Here is a 16955-nt window from a genome sequence, read left to right as displayed (position 1 = left end):
AGAAAAAAAGGTTTCTCTTCCTCTCTGCCCCCAGAAAAATTTTCCTCTGCCTCAAAGTGGTAACAAGGCAGCACTTTTTGGAAGCATAATTTTCAGGGAGAAATAACAATAGCAAGTAGTTGTTTGCAATCATACCAAAAAAGCTATATGTAATTATTTATTTAATATTTTTCAAGGTTGCCCAAATAAAATGTAAGCAGTCTACCTCTAATTTTCATCTCAGAAAAATGGTATATAAGAGTTGTTAAACAGACTTAAATAGCAGAATATCTGGTTTTGAATCCTGGTTGCAATATTAAAAGCTCTGTAACCATAGACAGCTATTTAATTCTGTGTGCCTCCATTTCCTCTTACGTAAAAGGAAGGTATAGTTTGTTGGAGGATTAAATAACCCAACAAATATGACATGTTCAGGGTGGTGCCTAGCACATAATCAGTGCTCTATAGTATAGTTTATTATTATTATTATTATTATTGATATTCCATAGATACACGCCTGTTCAATAAAGGAACCCCATTTCTACAATGCACTTTTAAATGCTCAGCACTGCTTTAGAAAGGAAGAACAAAAAATAACATGCATACTCTTCCTCACTCCTTTACCACATTTTATTTAAATGGATGACTCACTAGCATGCTCCACTTTTACCTATTCTGCTCCCGGGTGGGAGTGACAAACAAAACTAATTGTGCTTCCTAAAATGAGCGTCAACATCTGAAGTCAGTTGACAAGTCTTTGTTTTATCTCTCTTTTTCACAGAAGAACAATAGTTTCAAATGATATTTTAAGTGTTCTGAGCAAAAGGGCTTCATACCAGCAACCTGCCAGACAGCTCTGGTTAATTTGCCTGTGTCCCACCAGACATTCAGCATGAGGCCGTAATTTTGCTCTGCCAGAACTGAAGTTTGCTAAACAATGTCTACATAAACAGAAAATTCGATTTCAGTAAAAGATCTGACCTCTGGATGTCTGGTTGTCTTGGTGCTCAAGGAAAGTCAGACCTGGACAGAAATGCTATCTGAGCTCTTCCTCATCCTTTGCCACGGACACTCAGTTCTCAAACTTGTGAAGCATTGTATTCATTTGGGAACCCATTCCTGCCCCTCCATGTACATCATAGCCTGCGCCATAAGATGAATCAGACACATTTTTTGTGTCCTTTTCACATAGGCCTGTGCTCTGAGGATTCAGCACTTGTTGACTATTGCTGCGATAGGTGAGCTCTGTTTAACTTTGCTTGGAAGAAGCCAGAAGATACCAGGAGGAATCACTGTTCTTGCTACCAGTCAGTAGGGCACACCATAATAAAGCAGACTGCTGCCCAAACTGGTCTGCTTGAGGACTTTCATCCTTACAGAGAGAACTAAGAACACTAGGATTGTAGAAGGAAAAAAACCTGGTCATGAGTCTTCCTCTACCCTTAACTCTGTTACTTCCCATGGCATATTCTGCAACATCCTGTACCTGTAGCCTCACTTTTCCAGTAAGGGCTTAGTATGAGATAAACTTTATGGTTTTTCTAGCTCTAAAATCTTCTGCTGTTCACCATATTAAATTTAAATCCAAGATCAGAGTACCTGATATACTGTGGTACTCTGACTCATCATGATTTACGATCCTCCTGTAAGGCTGAGTACCTGTAATAGAAACAGACTACATGCCCACATAGTTGCATGCTTGTAAAAATCTAAAATAGTCAGTGGGCATGAAGCCAAGTCACCACAAAAGGCTGTGATAAACTGTCGGTGCAGTGCACCTTAAGAGTGATTCCCACATTGTGAGGATCTGACAGGCACATTCTCACTTTCTGTGGCTTTGCCCTAAAAGCTAACACAGTTATTACTTTATAAAATTTTCCCAAACTTCACCAATCACAATTGGCATCTCAGGGATAGCAGCTGCAGTCAAAAACCTACAACCACAATATCTAATACAGAGTCCTTAGACACATATGTCTAGTTACATTTTGAATTAATTAAAAATTAAAATTAGGTTTATCAGCAGCTACATTTCTTTTTTTTTTAAAGACTTATTTTTTATTTATACAATAGCCGGGGTACAGGCCAGAGGCGCGGAATCAGCAGCTACATTTCAAAAGCTCCACAGTCGCAACTGGTTACTGGCTACCATATTGGGCAATACACATTATAGAGTATATCTTTCTATATTATAATAGACAATTCTATTGGACAACAATAAATTATACTAGAAACTGATCTTAAAAACAAACCCTTGAAGGCCTTCCCTGGTGGCGCAGGCAGTTGAGCTCTGCACTTGTGAAGCTGTCTGCAGCCTCTGCAGCACGGGTTTGATCCCCGCCGGCCGGCCGGCAAGGGTCTCACATGGCATGGCAGACCTCTCCTGCCTTGCCCGCTGCTCCCTCAGCAGTGTATTTCAGTCAGTCTGCCTGTTCTGTTCCCTACTCTGTCTCTGGTGCATCCTCTCATCCCCCCACATCTCTGGCCTGTACCCCAGCTCTTGTATGCATAAATAAATAAATCTTAAAAAAAAAAAAACTTGAATTTTGCAAGAGACAACTTTCAATAGCCCCTCAATACCACCAGAACATTTAAGTCTTTCCTTATAGAGTCTGTCCCCACCAGGGAACTTCCCCACCAACATTGGCTGGGAGTTGGGTTCCCAGTGCCAGAATTATAAGACTCAGAAGCAGCATCATGTGACAGTCATCAGAACAGAGGGGATAATCAGTGTAGATGAGCAGGCATGGAACCCAGACACCACACTTGTCTGGAGAAAATGGAACACTCTCCTATTCCATAGGAAGTTCCAAGTGCCTCGTGGTACCCATGATGTGTACTTGGAGGGGTTGAAGAGGCAATATATTAATGATAAATATATAAAATATATATATAAATATATGTATAATTTTTTATATCATCTCTCACTTTTGTACAGTAATTGTTCCCCTTAGGTGTGGCCTTCCCACCAATATTCTACCCACAAACAAATTTAGTAAGAACAAATTTAGTCATGAATTCAGTCAGGAGACTTAATAGAAGTTCAACAAGTAAACCATGAGACCTAAGGATAAACAGAGTAGCTATTTTGACAGATACCTTGAATGCTCCAATTTCTAGCAGAAAAGTGTGAAAAAAGTAGCCAAACCAGTGGATACTGATTCAGTGATAACTCTCCCATCCTTGTTAATACTCTAATTTCTAGAAAATACTTTCTTACAAAATTTTTCATCATTTCCATAAAAGATATATAAAAATAATCAAAGTTTTTATGGATTTTCTCAAAAACTAGAACTATTTGAAAACAGGAAATGAATGATATTACCAAGCACTGTCAAAAGACTGGAAAATTTTTAATCTCTGAATGATTACAGTAGCTATCTTTGTTTAGCCATTTATTCCAGACCCAAATAGAGAGATTTTCAGCGGGAAACTGAGGCAGAAAACCAGTCAATGAAATAAGAGTGATTCCCATATTCTATTTAATTTTTCAATTTAATATAAGACTATGAAAACAGATGGTGATTATTAGGGCCTGAAAAATCTAGTTTGGTCTCTTTAGGACTTAGTCAGTAAGGAATCAGCTTGCCCATTTCTTCATCATGACCTCAGTACAGATGTGTACCCATCAGGCTTTCCTTGATGATGAGGAAACTCACTACAAATTCTGGTTTAGTATTAATATCTTTTCTCTCTGGTGTGCCACTCACTACAGACAGACAAAAAAGAGGTAGCTGGGTCCCGAAATTGTGTATAATTTCTGATTTTCTTGCCTAGTTATAATACAGCTAATGTATATTTGTCTCAGATTGTTAAGTTACCTAACACTCAGAGAATAGTGGTTGCCTCAAGATGGACAAAATAACTGAACATAATCTAGGTTCAAGAGGAGAAATCTGGTAGAATTTGCAGGGAGACAGTCAAAGAAAATGAGTTGTTATTAAATTCTCTTACACTTCTAGATATAAGCATGTTGCTATTGGAATTTTTTATATTTAACATTATGTTAAGTATACACATATGAGTAGAATAATGCATAACACAGAATATTACTGTGTACCTATCTCTCTGATGTATTAAAAAAGAATACTGGATGGTGTTCTATTTTTTAAAAACAAGCATAAGTTTATAACACATTTTTTGAATTCACACTTAAAAAAATAATTATTCCTTTTGAAAAGGGTATAGATATAACCTTTCTAAACTGGCTGATAAAACTTTTGGCTTACAAAATCTTCAGAAGTTTAATGTTAACCAGATTTCTTTCATCACAAAGAATTATGATTAATAATCCAGACGGACTTGTTTCCTTAACAAATATTTATCAGTCATTTACTATGTACCAAGTACTGGCCACAAGTTGATGAATAAACTCCTTTGTAGTTCTATTGTCAAGCTAATCATTTAAGCCAGATGTTTTATCTTGACTTATATTACTTGTGTTGTAAAAAATTAAAATTTGCTTCAATTTCACAAATTATGCATTTTGCAAGAGATCGAAACTCAGCCAAGACATTCTTAAGGCAAAGGACCTAATTTCAACTAATGAATATTTACTCATTTAAAAATAATGCAGGAAGGGGGACCCTAACTTGTGATGGGTCCATTCAATCTTCCTGGTTAGGAAAGGTTAGACAGAAAAAAAATGTGAGTGTGCACATGCGTACAGACACACAGGTGTGCAGTGCATGCACAGGTGCTGCGGTAAATACTTATATGTTATTTTAAAAGTCCTTATTTGTTAAGTTCATTATAGCTTTTAATTGTTCCTTCTGCCTGCAATGTCCTTTACAACTAACCTGCACTTCTTTTCCTCCTTAGGTTCTTAGGTAAAGGTCACCTCCTCAGTCAGGATGTCTCAACAATCCCAATTCTGTTGTCTCTTTGTCTTTCTTTCCTCTTAATCTCAGAGATCACCCACTATCTGTTGGCTTCCATTGTATCATTTATTGAAATTAATAATTACACAATGTTTACTTGTTTCCTGTATACTATCTTCTCTGTGTCTATTCACTGATATATCCTTAGCATCTAACACAATGGTTGGAAGAGGGCAGTGCTTGATTTAAACTGTAGAATGAATGAATGAATAAATGAATGAGAAACCAGTTTACTCCTTTGTCATGACACCTGCAGACTAAATCCTGAGGAGTGACTTTTGCTATATACATATATAATTCACTGTGATTTGTGTATACTTTTAAGTCCAATCCTGTAGAAAGACAGAAGGTTAGACTTCCTAAAAATAGTTCTTCATTCTGCTAGCATTTTGGAGATGATGGAAATGATTTTCATAAACTCAGATGCTCAGTTACACATATCACACATCAAAAACCAGGCATAGTACAATCCTTGCTTAAAAGAAAAGTTTCTATTTAAAGGGAGACTTCTTTGCAAGACACAACCATTTTCAAAGCCCCTCTACCCCAAAATCTCAGAGATAATGGCTTAGTATTGTATCATGTTCAGGCAACCTCGGTCAAAAGTGTATGGGGAGAATTTCTTACCTGGAGTCCTTTCTGACTCTTGCTTTCTCAAAGGAAAACTCTGGAGGTTTGTTGAGGTCATAGGTTCGGGTTGTTGGCTCAGCAGACACCCCAGCCTTCGCTCCCCTCCTGCTGTGGAGAGAGACCAGTCCCGAGGTCTTGCGGTGAACTTCCAGAGGCACCTTCTCTGGTGAGGCCTGCAGCGGGCTTCCTCCCTGCACATGCACAACATCCTGAAGCTTGTTCAGTTGGATGCACTTGTTCTGGAGTTCCTCCGTGAGCTCCGCGATGGCCACGGTCTGCTTCGACAGCTGCTCCCGGAGCTCCTTCAAAAGGTACTCCTGCTCCTGGATCTTGGCATCCTTCCTCCTCAGCTCTCTCTCCAGCTCTGTCACCTTGTTCCGCAGGGCTTCATTGGTGAAGTTCCCGGAGTGGCCATCAGGATGCTTGGAATGCTTGGGCTTCACTGAACCATTTCCCATTTTGCTCAACGATCTGAAAAAAGGGCACAGAATTGAGAGTTACCTCATGGAGTTTCACTTCCCTAAAACCACGCCACTCCTCGCCCTCCCATCTGTTTCATAAATAGAAACACAGCAGTTATCATCACTGTTTGATAAGCAATAAATTACCTGTGCGCTGGAAGGAAAACCATTGATTGGTTCCCTTTATGTCTACATGGGAAGGAGCTGGCACTTGGTTTCATACTTCCCTGTACCTTTGCTGGTACATGTATCACACCTAGCATTTTGCACAAACATCCTGCATTACCTGCTGTGCCTTTTGGTCATTCTCTCCGACAACTGTCAAAAGCATCACAAAACTCCGATGTGGATGTCAGCGTGGCAAAGATAAAAAAGCAAAGGAGCAGCTATAGCAGCAAAGACTTGGAAATGTCACACTCTCACAGCTCCCAATGCAACTGCACTAAGAAACCTCCTGATTTAGAAAATAACACATCTGCATTCCTCGGAGGAGGAAGCAAATATGGTGCTGCTTTATTAGCACTTTTCTCCTGCTGCATATACCTATTAAGTTTTGTCTTCATGATCAATGCTCACGGCTAAAAAAAGAAAAACAACTTCTGGATTGTGGCCATAGGTAGAACAGAGGTATGATAATTCTTCTACATCCTTTATATCCTAAAGCTGAATATATCCAAAAATAATGGTTTACAGAGCAAGGCTCCATCCTTTTCCTGTCAGTACATCCTCAGTGTAATCCCTAAAGTAGTCACTAGTCTGCTGGGTCTTAGGATGCAACAGGCAGACTAGGGATTATTGCAGCATGATTTGAGTCCACTCAGAAACATTTTTTAAATTCAATAGTTATGGGGCCTCCCCGGTGGCGGAGCGGTTGAGCGTTGGGTTGCAAAGCTGCCCACGGCCTCTGCGGCGCCGGTTCGATCCCCGGCTGCTCCCCGGCCACCGGAGGAGGGTCCCACATGGCGCGGAGACCTCCCTTGCCGCCCGCTGCTCCCCTCAGCAGTGTACTTCGGTCCTTCTGCCTGCTCTGCTCCCCGCTCTGGCTCTGGTGAATTCTCTCACCCTCCCGTGCTTCTGACTGTACCCAGTGCATGTATGAACAAAAAACAAAACAAACAAATAAAATAAATAAATAAAACATGCCTCTATCAAAAATAAATAAATAAATAAATAAATAGATTCAATAGTCATGTGTTTATTTTATTAGAAATAAATAACTGGCACCCCAAAGTTTTGATTTCACGGATGCTATTGTTTAAGTAGAGATTAAGTTTTTAGGTTTACTGAGTCGATTCATTTTGAGTAGAAATAAATCATCTGCAATGATAAGCCCACAGGGTGCCTCCCCATTATGGCTTGAGTTCGATCCCCTACCAGGGAGCTAAATTGCATGGCACAGCAGACCTCTCCTGTCTCATCCGTCCTGCCTGTTCTACTCCCCACTCTGTCTGGTGAATCCTCTCATCAGCCCCCTCCACACACACACCGGTCTACACCCCAGTTCTTGTATGCATAAATAAATAAAAATAAATCTTAAAAAAATAAGCTCATATGAACAAAATCAACAGAACTCAAAAGGGTGACGTCGGGAAAATGCTGCCATGATTAATGACCATAAAATTTAAGTCTTTTGATTACTTAAACTTCATGCTTTTGAGGGGCCTCCCTGGTGGCACAAGGGGTTAATTTTCAGCACTATGAAGATGTTAGCAGCCACAGCAGCATGAGTTCGATTCCTGGCCACGGAGCTGACACACATGGCATAGCAGACCTCTCCTGACTCACCAGCTGCTCCCCTCAGCAGTGTATTTCAGTCAATCCACTTGTTCTGCTCCCTACTCTGTCTCTGGTGAATCCTCTCATCCCCCACACCTCTGGCCTACACCCCAGCTCTTATATGCATAAATAAATAAATCTTTAAAAAAACAGATAAATAAACATGTTTTTGAATGTGTGATTTTTTGACAGGCACACCTAAGAAATATTATAACATTTGTAAACTAAGTTAAGATTATACCTCTTGTTACCTCATATCAAGAGAGGAAACTCAAAGTGATATAACCCACACAACCTTGTCCCTGTTCTCCTCTAAATTTCAAATTCATAGAGAAGTGACATGCTGAGACTGATTCTACCAGCTTTCCTGCAATAAGTATGACTCTGCAATGACAAAGGCACACATGTAAAAATGTAAAAGATTCTCTGAGTTTCAAATAGATTCAACCAAATCTCCAATGCAGGTCACCTAAGATGGATGGTACAAAGAGAAATAAATGTCCTTATACAAGTCATCTTGCAAAACCCAGATATTCCTCATAGAATTCAGGTTCAAAGAAGTCATTAATAAACATTAGCCTCCAGAGCACTGCCTTAATATGTTTCAGAGATGAAGCAGGTTTAACCTTTAAGTTTCTGTTGACATTTATGATTCTTATGTATTAAGAATATCCAAAAAGGCTGAGGAGACTAGTATTCAAGCAATTGGTCTGGATACCCTTTTTTCCCGAATAAAGCAGACGGGGAAGGACATTTCACATTAGACTGGGAATAAACTTGAATGAGGTTCTCAATGACAGGACAGAGAAGGCTTCCCTCAAAGGTACCTTAAATAAATGTGGGCACAAGTTTGTGACCTGCAGCAGTGAGATGTCGTCTATCAATAGATAGATACAGTTTTGTGGTTCATGGTCAAGGATTCAGCAGGATGGAGGGAGAGCAGTAGTGGGAGGAAAAGGAACTGCCTTATAAAGAACAGTAAGCACAAAAACTTTTAAATCTAACATTAAACTTATTCCTCAGTTTTTATTGAAAGAACAATTGTTTACAAAGATGTAACTGTCATGTATTATACAGGGACATAGCTCCATGAATTTGTAGTAAAATTTGACACGGAAAATAGTCTAACCATTCTAAATATGAGAAGGGTTTAGAATCATTTTTGCTCTCTGTATGGAATTCAAAGTACATTGTACCAATCCAATAATTTTATAAACCTGAAGCACAATTAGATAAAGGATGTTCAATTCTCCCAAAATACCAACTATTTTCTGGCTTTAATGAAGTCAGTTTGGAAGCTGTATAAATCTTTCAAGCTATTTAGAATTCCAAAGAGGGAAGAAATGAGAATGACTAATTCATCTTTCAAATCACAATTTTTGCAGTAAGTTATTTGATGGCTCAATACTACATCTGATTTTGTAGTTCACCCATTTAAATTTTGCTCTCCCTCAAGCCAAGACCTCAAGTGTCTGGTTTCATAAAACCTAATTAGATTCATTCAGTTTCCTGTATCAGTCACTGAAATATTTAAGCCATTTCTCAAATACATATTACTAGCCACATGAATTGAACTACAGAATGTTTGCTCTATTGATCTAACAACTACAGGTTATTAGTATCATTCTTATAATCAGAGGGCAGAACGTGATGTCAAAAAATATGAGTGGGTGAATTGGTGGAGGAAATTCTATGGGGACTACACCTCAGCAAAGAAAGCAAACATTGAAAAAAAAATGAACAATGATGTAAAATATACATAAATAAATAAATTATTTTTAGAAAAGATATGAGCATGGAGATAATAAAGAGGATTTAACAAGAGCAATGGCATTAAGACAGAAAGAATAATAAAACAATCTGTCCTTTTTCTGATAGGTAACCTTTTAAAAATTATTTAGCATGCATGCATGCATCCATCCATCCAACTACCTACCTATCAATCTGTCTGTCTAGAAAATAGATATAATTATATCCATCTCAGAATTATTATGGAAGTTGTGCTTGCAAAGTCTTCCATGAGAAGTATGGCATGTAGTCAGCATTGAAAAAATAATAGCACTAGAAATTTAAAGTCTTGGTATAAGAAAATGCCACACTGTTGGTGGGTGAGACAGAAGTTTAGTAAACTGCAGTCATCCAGACAAAAGATCTTTAAAGATGCAAATTATTCCCTGGAGGGAGTGCAGGGGCTCAAACTCTACCTGGATTATATTTTCCTTTGAGAAGTCATTCTAAGAACAACCAACCTGGGAAAATTTCCCTGGTAAGAGAAGCCTGATGGAAAGACAGAGACCAAAAAGCATCATGACTGACCCAGTCCAGCTTCCAGAATGGCGAGGACTCCTCAGGCTTTATACTTTCCTCATGGAATCCCTATTCATGCTCACATACTGCAGTGAAATCCTGATACCAAAGGGTTCATCAAATTATCTTTGGGGAAAAAATGCAGTATTCTTCTCCAGGCAGGGACAGGAGAGAGGAATAGAATGAGTATGGCATTTAGAAAGAAAAGAGGAAACTTATATGTGATTATTACATTAATCACTATTTAGGAAATATATATAAGAAGTAACTAGAAAATACACAGGAAAAGCAAAATCAACTGTGAAGTTTCTGGCAGGCAGATTAACACCTGGCAGCCAATGCAGCAAAAATTAGGCTTTGCTGTATTTTTTTGACCAGTCCAAAAGGAGTTTGAAACCAAAATCTTGGCTCTGATCTAGATATCTATTTCTCTCTTAACCCACCTGGAGTCTGATATAAATACACACACACACACATATTTATATGTATAGTTTCATGTATATCTGTAAATATGGGAGATGATACACTGCTGGTTAAGTTTATACAGCCAGAGTTCCAATCTATGCACTTTCACTTAGTATTTAAAGCCCCTTGGGCATGATAATGAGCCTGAGTGTCTATAATGGAAGAGATAAGTACACAGAGACAGGTGACAGACAGATAAAGTAATGTTACATATCACTTACTGTTGTTAATGGATTAAATGCGATAATCATAAGAATTTAGCACAGTGCATGACATATAACATATGTTCACTACATGTTCAATATAACTATTATTATGTTAATAATATTATGGCATATGCAATGAAATAACTCATCTTAGCAGAAAAAATGTGTACCAAACCAATACAATATTATAGGAACATAAAGAGTGCTCATACTACCAGGCTTCAATGCTTATTAGGAGCTACAATAATCAAAAGAATCATAGTATTGGTCAAAGAATAGACACACAGAACTAAGGCAAAGAAGAGAGGAATAGAACCCAGAAATAGAGCCACACAAATAAAGTCCATTGACCACTGATAAGAAGCAAAGACAATTCAGTGAGGGAAAGGATAATTTTTTTTTTTTAATAGAGGCATGTTTTATTTATTTATTTATTTATTTGCTTGTTTTGTTTATACATGTACTAGGTACAGTCAGAAGCGCGGGAGGGATAATCTTTTTAACAAATTTTAACAAATTAGACCAACTGGATATAACAAGTAAAAAAAAAGGTGGAAAAAAGTCTTAACATCATAAAAATTAGCTCAAAGGATCAAAGGCCTACATGTAACAAGAGATTACAACTGCTATTAAAAATTAGAGGAAAATCTAAGTGACCTCAGGCTTGGTGATGACAAGCTGGACTTCATTAAAATTAAAAACATCTACTTGCCAAACACACTGTGAGAACAAAACAACCCACAGACAGGGGAAAGTTTTTTTTAAAACACATCTAAGAAAAGACTAGTTTGCAAAACATACAATGAACTCAACACACAATAGCAAGGAACAATCCAGCTGAAAAACATAAAAGGCATAAACAGACAGTCCACCAAAGAAGATACGCAGATGACAAATGAGGATATGAACAAAATGCTCAAAAGCACATCTCATTAGTAAATCTCAACTTAAACATGTGCTACCACTATACACCTATCAGAATGGCCAAAACGCAACCCGCTGATCACTGCAAATGCTGGAGAAGATCTGGAGCAGCAGGAATTTTCATTTCACTGCTGTGTAAGTACAAAAATTGATACAAACATTTGGAATACAGTATGGCAGGTTTTTATAAGGCTAAACAATCTCTGGTCCAGCATTCAAGCTCTTTGGTATTTATCCAACTCATAGGAAAACCTATGTGCACAACAAAAACTGCACGGGGATGTTTATAGCTGCTTTAATCATAACTGCCAAAATTTGGAAGCAACCAAGATACCCTTGGGTGGATGGATGAATAAGCAACTGTGGTACATCTCGACAATGAAATATAACTCAGCTGATGAAAAGTAATAGCTACCAAGCCATGAAAAGATATGGAGAAACTTGAAATGGATACTAAGTAAAATAAGTCAGTCTAAGAAGCCCACATACTATATGCTTCCAACTACATGACAGTCTTGAAAAGACACAACTTGGAGAAAATAAAAAGATCAGTGATTTCTTTTTCTTTTTTTTTTTTTTTTTAGAGCATTTCTCTCTCTCTCTCTCTCTTTTTTTTTTTAAGATTTCTTTATTTATTTATACAAACACTGGGTACAGTCAGAGGCGCGGGAGGGTGAGAGAATTCACCAGAGCCAGAGCAGGGAACAGAACAGGCAGACTGACGAAATACACTGCTGAGGGGAGCAGCGGGCGTGGCAGGAGAGGTCTGTCGCTCCATTTGGGACCCCCTCCCGGGGCCAGAGATGGAACCGGCGCTACAGAGGCTACAGGCAGCTTTGCAGCCCAGCGCTCCCAGCTTTGCACCACCAGTGGAGAGCCAAAAGATCAGTGATTTATAAGGTCCTGGTGAAAGGCAGAGAGGGAGGAGTATGGTAGAATTTTAAGAGAGTGAAACTATCCTGTATGATACTGTAATGGTGGATATATGTCTTTGTATAGTTGTCCAAAACCACAGAGTATACAACACAAGAAATCTTCCCCGGCCGCCTGCGAGGTTCGTTCCCACAAAAAAAAAAAAAAAAAAAAAGAAAGAAAAAAAAAAGAAATGAAACCCTAATGTAAATGATGTGCTTTAGTTAATAGTAATATATCAATATTTATCCATCAATTGTAACACATGTACTATACCCTGATCCAGGATTTTAAGAGTAGGAAAATGGTGAGGAGGGAAATATATGGAAATAGTCCATTTCATCTAATTTTCTATAAACATTGAGCTGCTCTAAAAATAAGTCTATTTTTTAAATTTTATATATTTTTACATCATTTTTCATTTTTTTTGTTTTTGTTTTTTTAAGATTTATTTATTCATTTATACAAGCACTGGGTACAGTCAGAAGCATGGGTGGGTGAGAGAATTCACCAGAGCCAGAGTGGGGAACAGAACAGGCAGACTGAAGAAATACACTGCTGAGGGGAGCAGCGGGAGTGGCAGGTGGCAGGAGAGGTCTGCCCGTGATGTGGGACCCTCGCTGGCAGCTGGGGATCGAACCAGCGCTGCAAAGGCTGCGGGCAGCTTCACAGCCCAGTGTTCAACCACTGCACCACCAGGGAAGGCCCCATTTTTCATTTTTTTTAAATATTTATTTATTTATTTATATAAGCACTGGGTATAGTCAGAAGCGCGGGAGGGTGAGAGAATTCACCAGAGCCAAAGCGGGGAGCAGAATAGGCAGAAGGACCGAACTACACTGCTGAGGGGAGCAGTGGGCAGCAGGAGATGTCTGCACGCAATGTGGGACCCTCCTCCGGTGGCCGGGGAGCAGCCGGGGATCAAACTGGCGCTGCAGAAGCTGCAGGCAGTTTCGCCACCCAGCGCTCAACCACTGCGCCACTAGGGAGACCCCATTTTTCATTTTTGTACAATGTATGCATTTTCATCTTCGTTATAGTCCCCGTAAAATTCCCACCGCCCTTGTTTTGATCCTATTATCTTCTCCACCCCACCTCCCATAGAGTGTCTCTGGTTTATAGTTGCCTGTTGATTTTGGTTTTTACTTTATTATAATTAGTCTATAATATAATTACCTTATTGTAATAAGTCTGAGCCCTTATTTGGGTCTTCTAAATTCCTGCCATCAGTCTGTAATTTTTAAAAGGTAGTATATACAAATGAGTGACTGCATGAAAATTGTTAACTATATATAGGGAACAGGATGAAGTGCATGATGGGTGAAGGAGAGTGACTAGAAATGAGGTTAAAAAGCAAGACACTGGAATAAGATACTAAAAAATTTCATAAGCCATATTATAGTATCTAGATTTTACTGTAGATCAAGTTTTTTTTTTTAATTATATAGTCAGATTTGCAATTTAAAAAAAGAGTTTTCTTGGCAATAAATATGGTGCTTGCCTGCACCAATCCAAGTTAAGAGATGATGAAGACAAGATTAGGGTCAGACAGAGTCCCAACCCTATTCTACTATCTTGAACTTCTTGTACAAATGGGGCATCTCCATGGTAGCCAGAAGAGAAAAATATTATCACAGGGGATTTGGTAAAAAGCTTTGGCTACAGGCCATTCTGCAATTTCTTTCCTTTCAATAAATCATGACAAGTCCAATAGATATGGGCAGACGAACAGTTCAGCCTGAAATCAGAGTGAGTTATACAGGCTTTTATAGTCTTCTAAGCATATGTGAAATGGATGCATTTGGTGTTACCCTTACTGTGGTATCACCAAAATTCTTTTAGAAAATAATTAACCATCATTGAACATACAAATTTCTGTACTACTTCCCAAAGCAATACACTGTTATTTTTGTGAAAAACAGTTCAATTTCATATCAATGCCACAAAGCATCAGTCCTTGTGACTTGTATGACCTTGTGACTGTTGATCTGGGGCTCAATTTTGAGTCTACTGTTTGTTTTCTCTCTTCACAGTATCTTAATTTGAAGTGTTTTTCTCTTGTCGGGAAGTCATATGAGCTTCTTATTGCACCAGTTTCAGGTACTCCAAAGGTTGACTCTCTCTTTGAAATGTCCCATTCCCCAGCAGAATGTTCACAATGAATTCTATAAAGGTCATACACCCAATATTTTTACTGCCAAGTCTGGCGGTACACCATACATGTATTTTGGAGTGTTACAGTGCCAGATAAAGAGGCAAACATGCAGAAATGTAATTTTATAAATTTAGTCAGACAACTGCATGTGATGGGTGATAAGAAGAAAAGGAACAAAAATGTGAAGGTTTCCATTGTGGCAATTGGGTGAGAGGTGATGTCATCAACTAAGGTGAGGGGGCAAATTGAGAGATAAGATAGTTTCATTTTAGACACTCCCAAGTTTGGGGGACCTGTGGGAGCTTTAAGGTGGAGAAACTCAGTAAGCAATAAGAAGTGAGAGACTAGGAACTGAAAAGGAGAAACCAGAAAATATTTAGCAATCACTGCCATGTGAGGCTAAAATGAAAGAAGTCAGATGAAAGCGGCCAGACTGGCAATGAGGAGAGAAAGAGTGTCTCATTTTATATAAAATTTGAAGAAAGAGCGAGAGATATGGTGAGAACAAACTACTGCTTTGGTGAAAGTGAGGGATCATGAGGAGGAATTAATAGTAAGAAAAAGAGAGCGAGAATAGTGGAAGGAAGACTGCAGGAACACTCTCAAATGTGGTAATTAAATGGGTGTAAACAAGAGAGGCGTCAAAGTGATTCCAATGTTTTGATGTTTAAGGCTTAGGGGAAGGCAGCACTGTGAACTCATTGATTCATTCATTTCAAAAATGAATAGAACGCCTTTTATAGGCTAGGCATTGACCAAAGTCAGGAGAATGAACTTGATTTACAAAGCAGTAATGAATCCAGAGGTATCTATGTTTAGTTTGAGGGACATGTGGATCATCAAGTTGGAAATATATCAGATAGTAGGAAAGAAGGTCAAGGCAAGAAACCACTTCATAGAGTTAAAAACTAAGTCCCATTAGTAGTAGGAGCTATCACTAAGGGTGAAAAGAGAGAAATACCTCTATTTTTACATATGCACATTTCGATAACGCCTATGAGTATTATTTATGGGAGAGGGGGAGAAAGAAAAGCAAACAACAAAGACAGAGAAGGAATAGCTGTACAGCTAAAAGATCTAGGAAAAGTTTCAGAGGCCATGATGTTAAGTTTTTCAAGAGGTAAGCAGGCTGCAGTTCACATCCCACAGACATATCAAAGCAAATGAGATGAGAGAGAAAAGCACTGAATTTAGCCTTTCAGGGAGATTTGGGATAGAAACTCAGTAACAAAGGGCCACAAGAAGAACTGACACCGAGAGTGTGGACTTCAAGAGGGGCTCAGGGGTCACACAATGGATTTTTAAGATTAGCGAAAATTTGAAAGCGTAATTGACAGGAAAATAGCTTAAAGGAAGCAAGACTACATGGGTGTCAAAAGACTTGGTCAGCATCCAACCAACCTCTGCCTTCACTGTGAGGTGAACTAGCCTCACTTGTAAGATTTCAGAGGACTGAAGAATTTCAACTTAAATGAAAAAGATCTCTGTCGCATTTCACTAAAATGAGAAAGATCTTTGTATCGTTTTATTCTTAGTTACACAACGTTCCGATGGAGAAGATCGCCTCTAATTTTCCATGGAGAATTCTCCACCACCATCAGGTCCTATTCTCCTGTGTAAGGCTAAACAGGAGTACTGGAGACAGCTACTCTATATTATGAGAGCCTCTTGCCTTCTCTGGGAGTTAAACAGAAACTTGCAAAGAAAAAAGACAGTAATTTCTAAGGAACTGGGGGGGGGCGGGCATGGAGGCAGGTGTGCAAGTCACTCTCTTCCTTTATTAAAAAAAAAAAAGAAGAAGAAGAAAGAAAGAAAGAAAAAAAAAAAAAAAGAAATCATGCCCTGGCATCCTGGGGAATAAAATCAAATCAGAAACCAAGGAGCTTGTCATCCTTTCTACCTGTTAATTCTGCCTGCGTTGTTTCTTTCTATTCCCGGCTCTGGCCTCAACTGCAGTCCATTTATACCTTAGTTCTTTCCAAACTTGAACCCCTTGCTTCTCCCATCTCCAAAGTGGCTGATAGGTTGCTTTTTGTTTATTTGCTCTTGTTTCCTTTCCACCAGGGGAAAAACAAACAAACAAACAAACAAACAAAAAAACAGAAGGAATTTGAAAGCGCATTACGGTGCCGTGAGTGACACAGGACACCCACACAAGTTTACAAGGACGCATAAAGTCCTAGCCCGAGTATTCCTCTCCCAGCACCTACCCAGAGCGAAGCGAAGAGTCTGTGCCCAGACAGCACCACCAAGCCCCCCA

At 38.8% G+C, this 16955-nt stretch overlaps 1 protein-coding gene across 2 annotated transcripts in view; it reads right to left on the bottom strand.

The window, feature by feature from the left end:
* The window catches only part of PRKG2 (protein kinase cGMP-dependent 2), a gene marked incomplete at both ends in the record, with an annotated part of 88901 nt that extends 72283 nt beyond the window's left edge, over positions 1-16618 (bottom strand). Inside the window, 2 exons of one of the 2 annotated variants that reach the window (XM_084233486.1) lie at positions 5487-5960; positions 16596-16618. In XM_084233486.1, the coding sequence (XP_084089612.1) occupies positions 5487-5947 (461 nt within the window). Of the gene's footprint in view, positions 1-5486; positions 5961-16595 lie in introns of those variants that run through there. The other variant, XM_084233485.1, reaches the window with a different exon arrangement.
* Positions 16619-16955: the final 337 nt, after the last annotated feature.

This window comes from Talpa europaea, assembly GCF_964194135.1.
Source record: "Talpa europaea genome assembly, chromosome: 5".
Lineage (NCBI taxonomy): Eukaryota > Metazoa > Chordata > Mammalia > Eulipotyphla > Talpidae > Talpa > Talpa europaea.
This window is presented reverse-complemented; position numbering and strand designations above follow the sequence as displayed.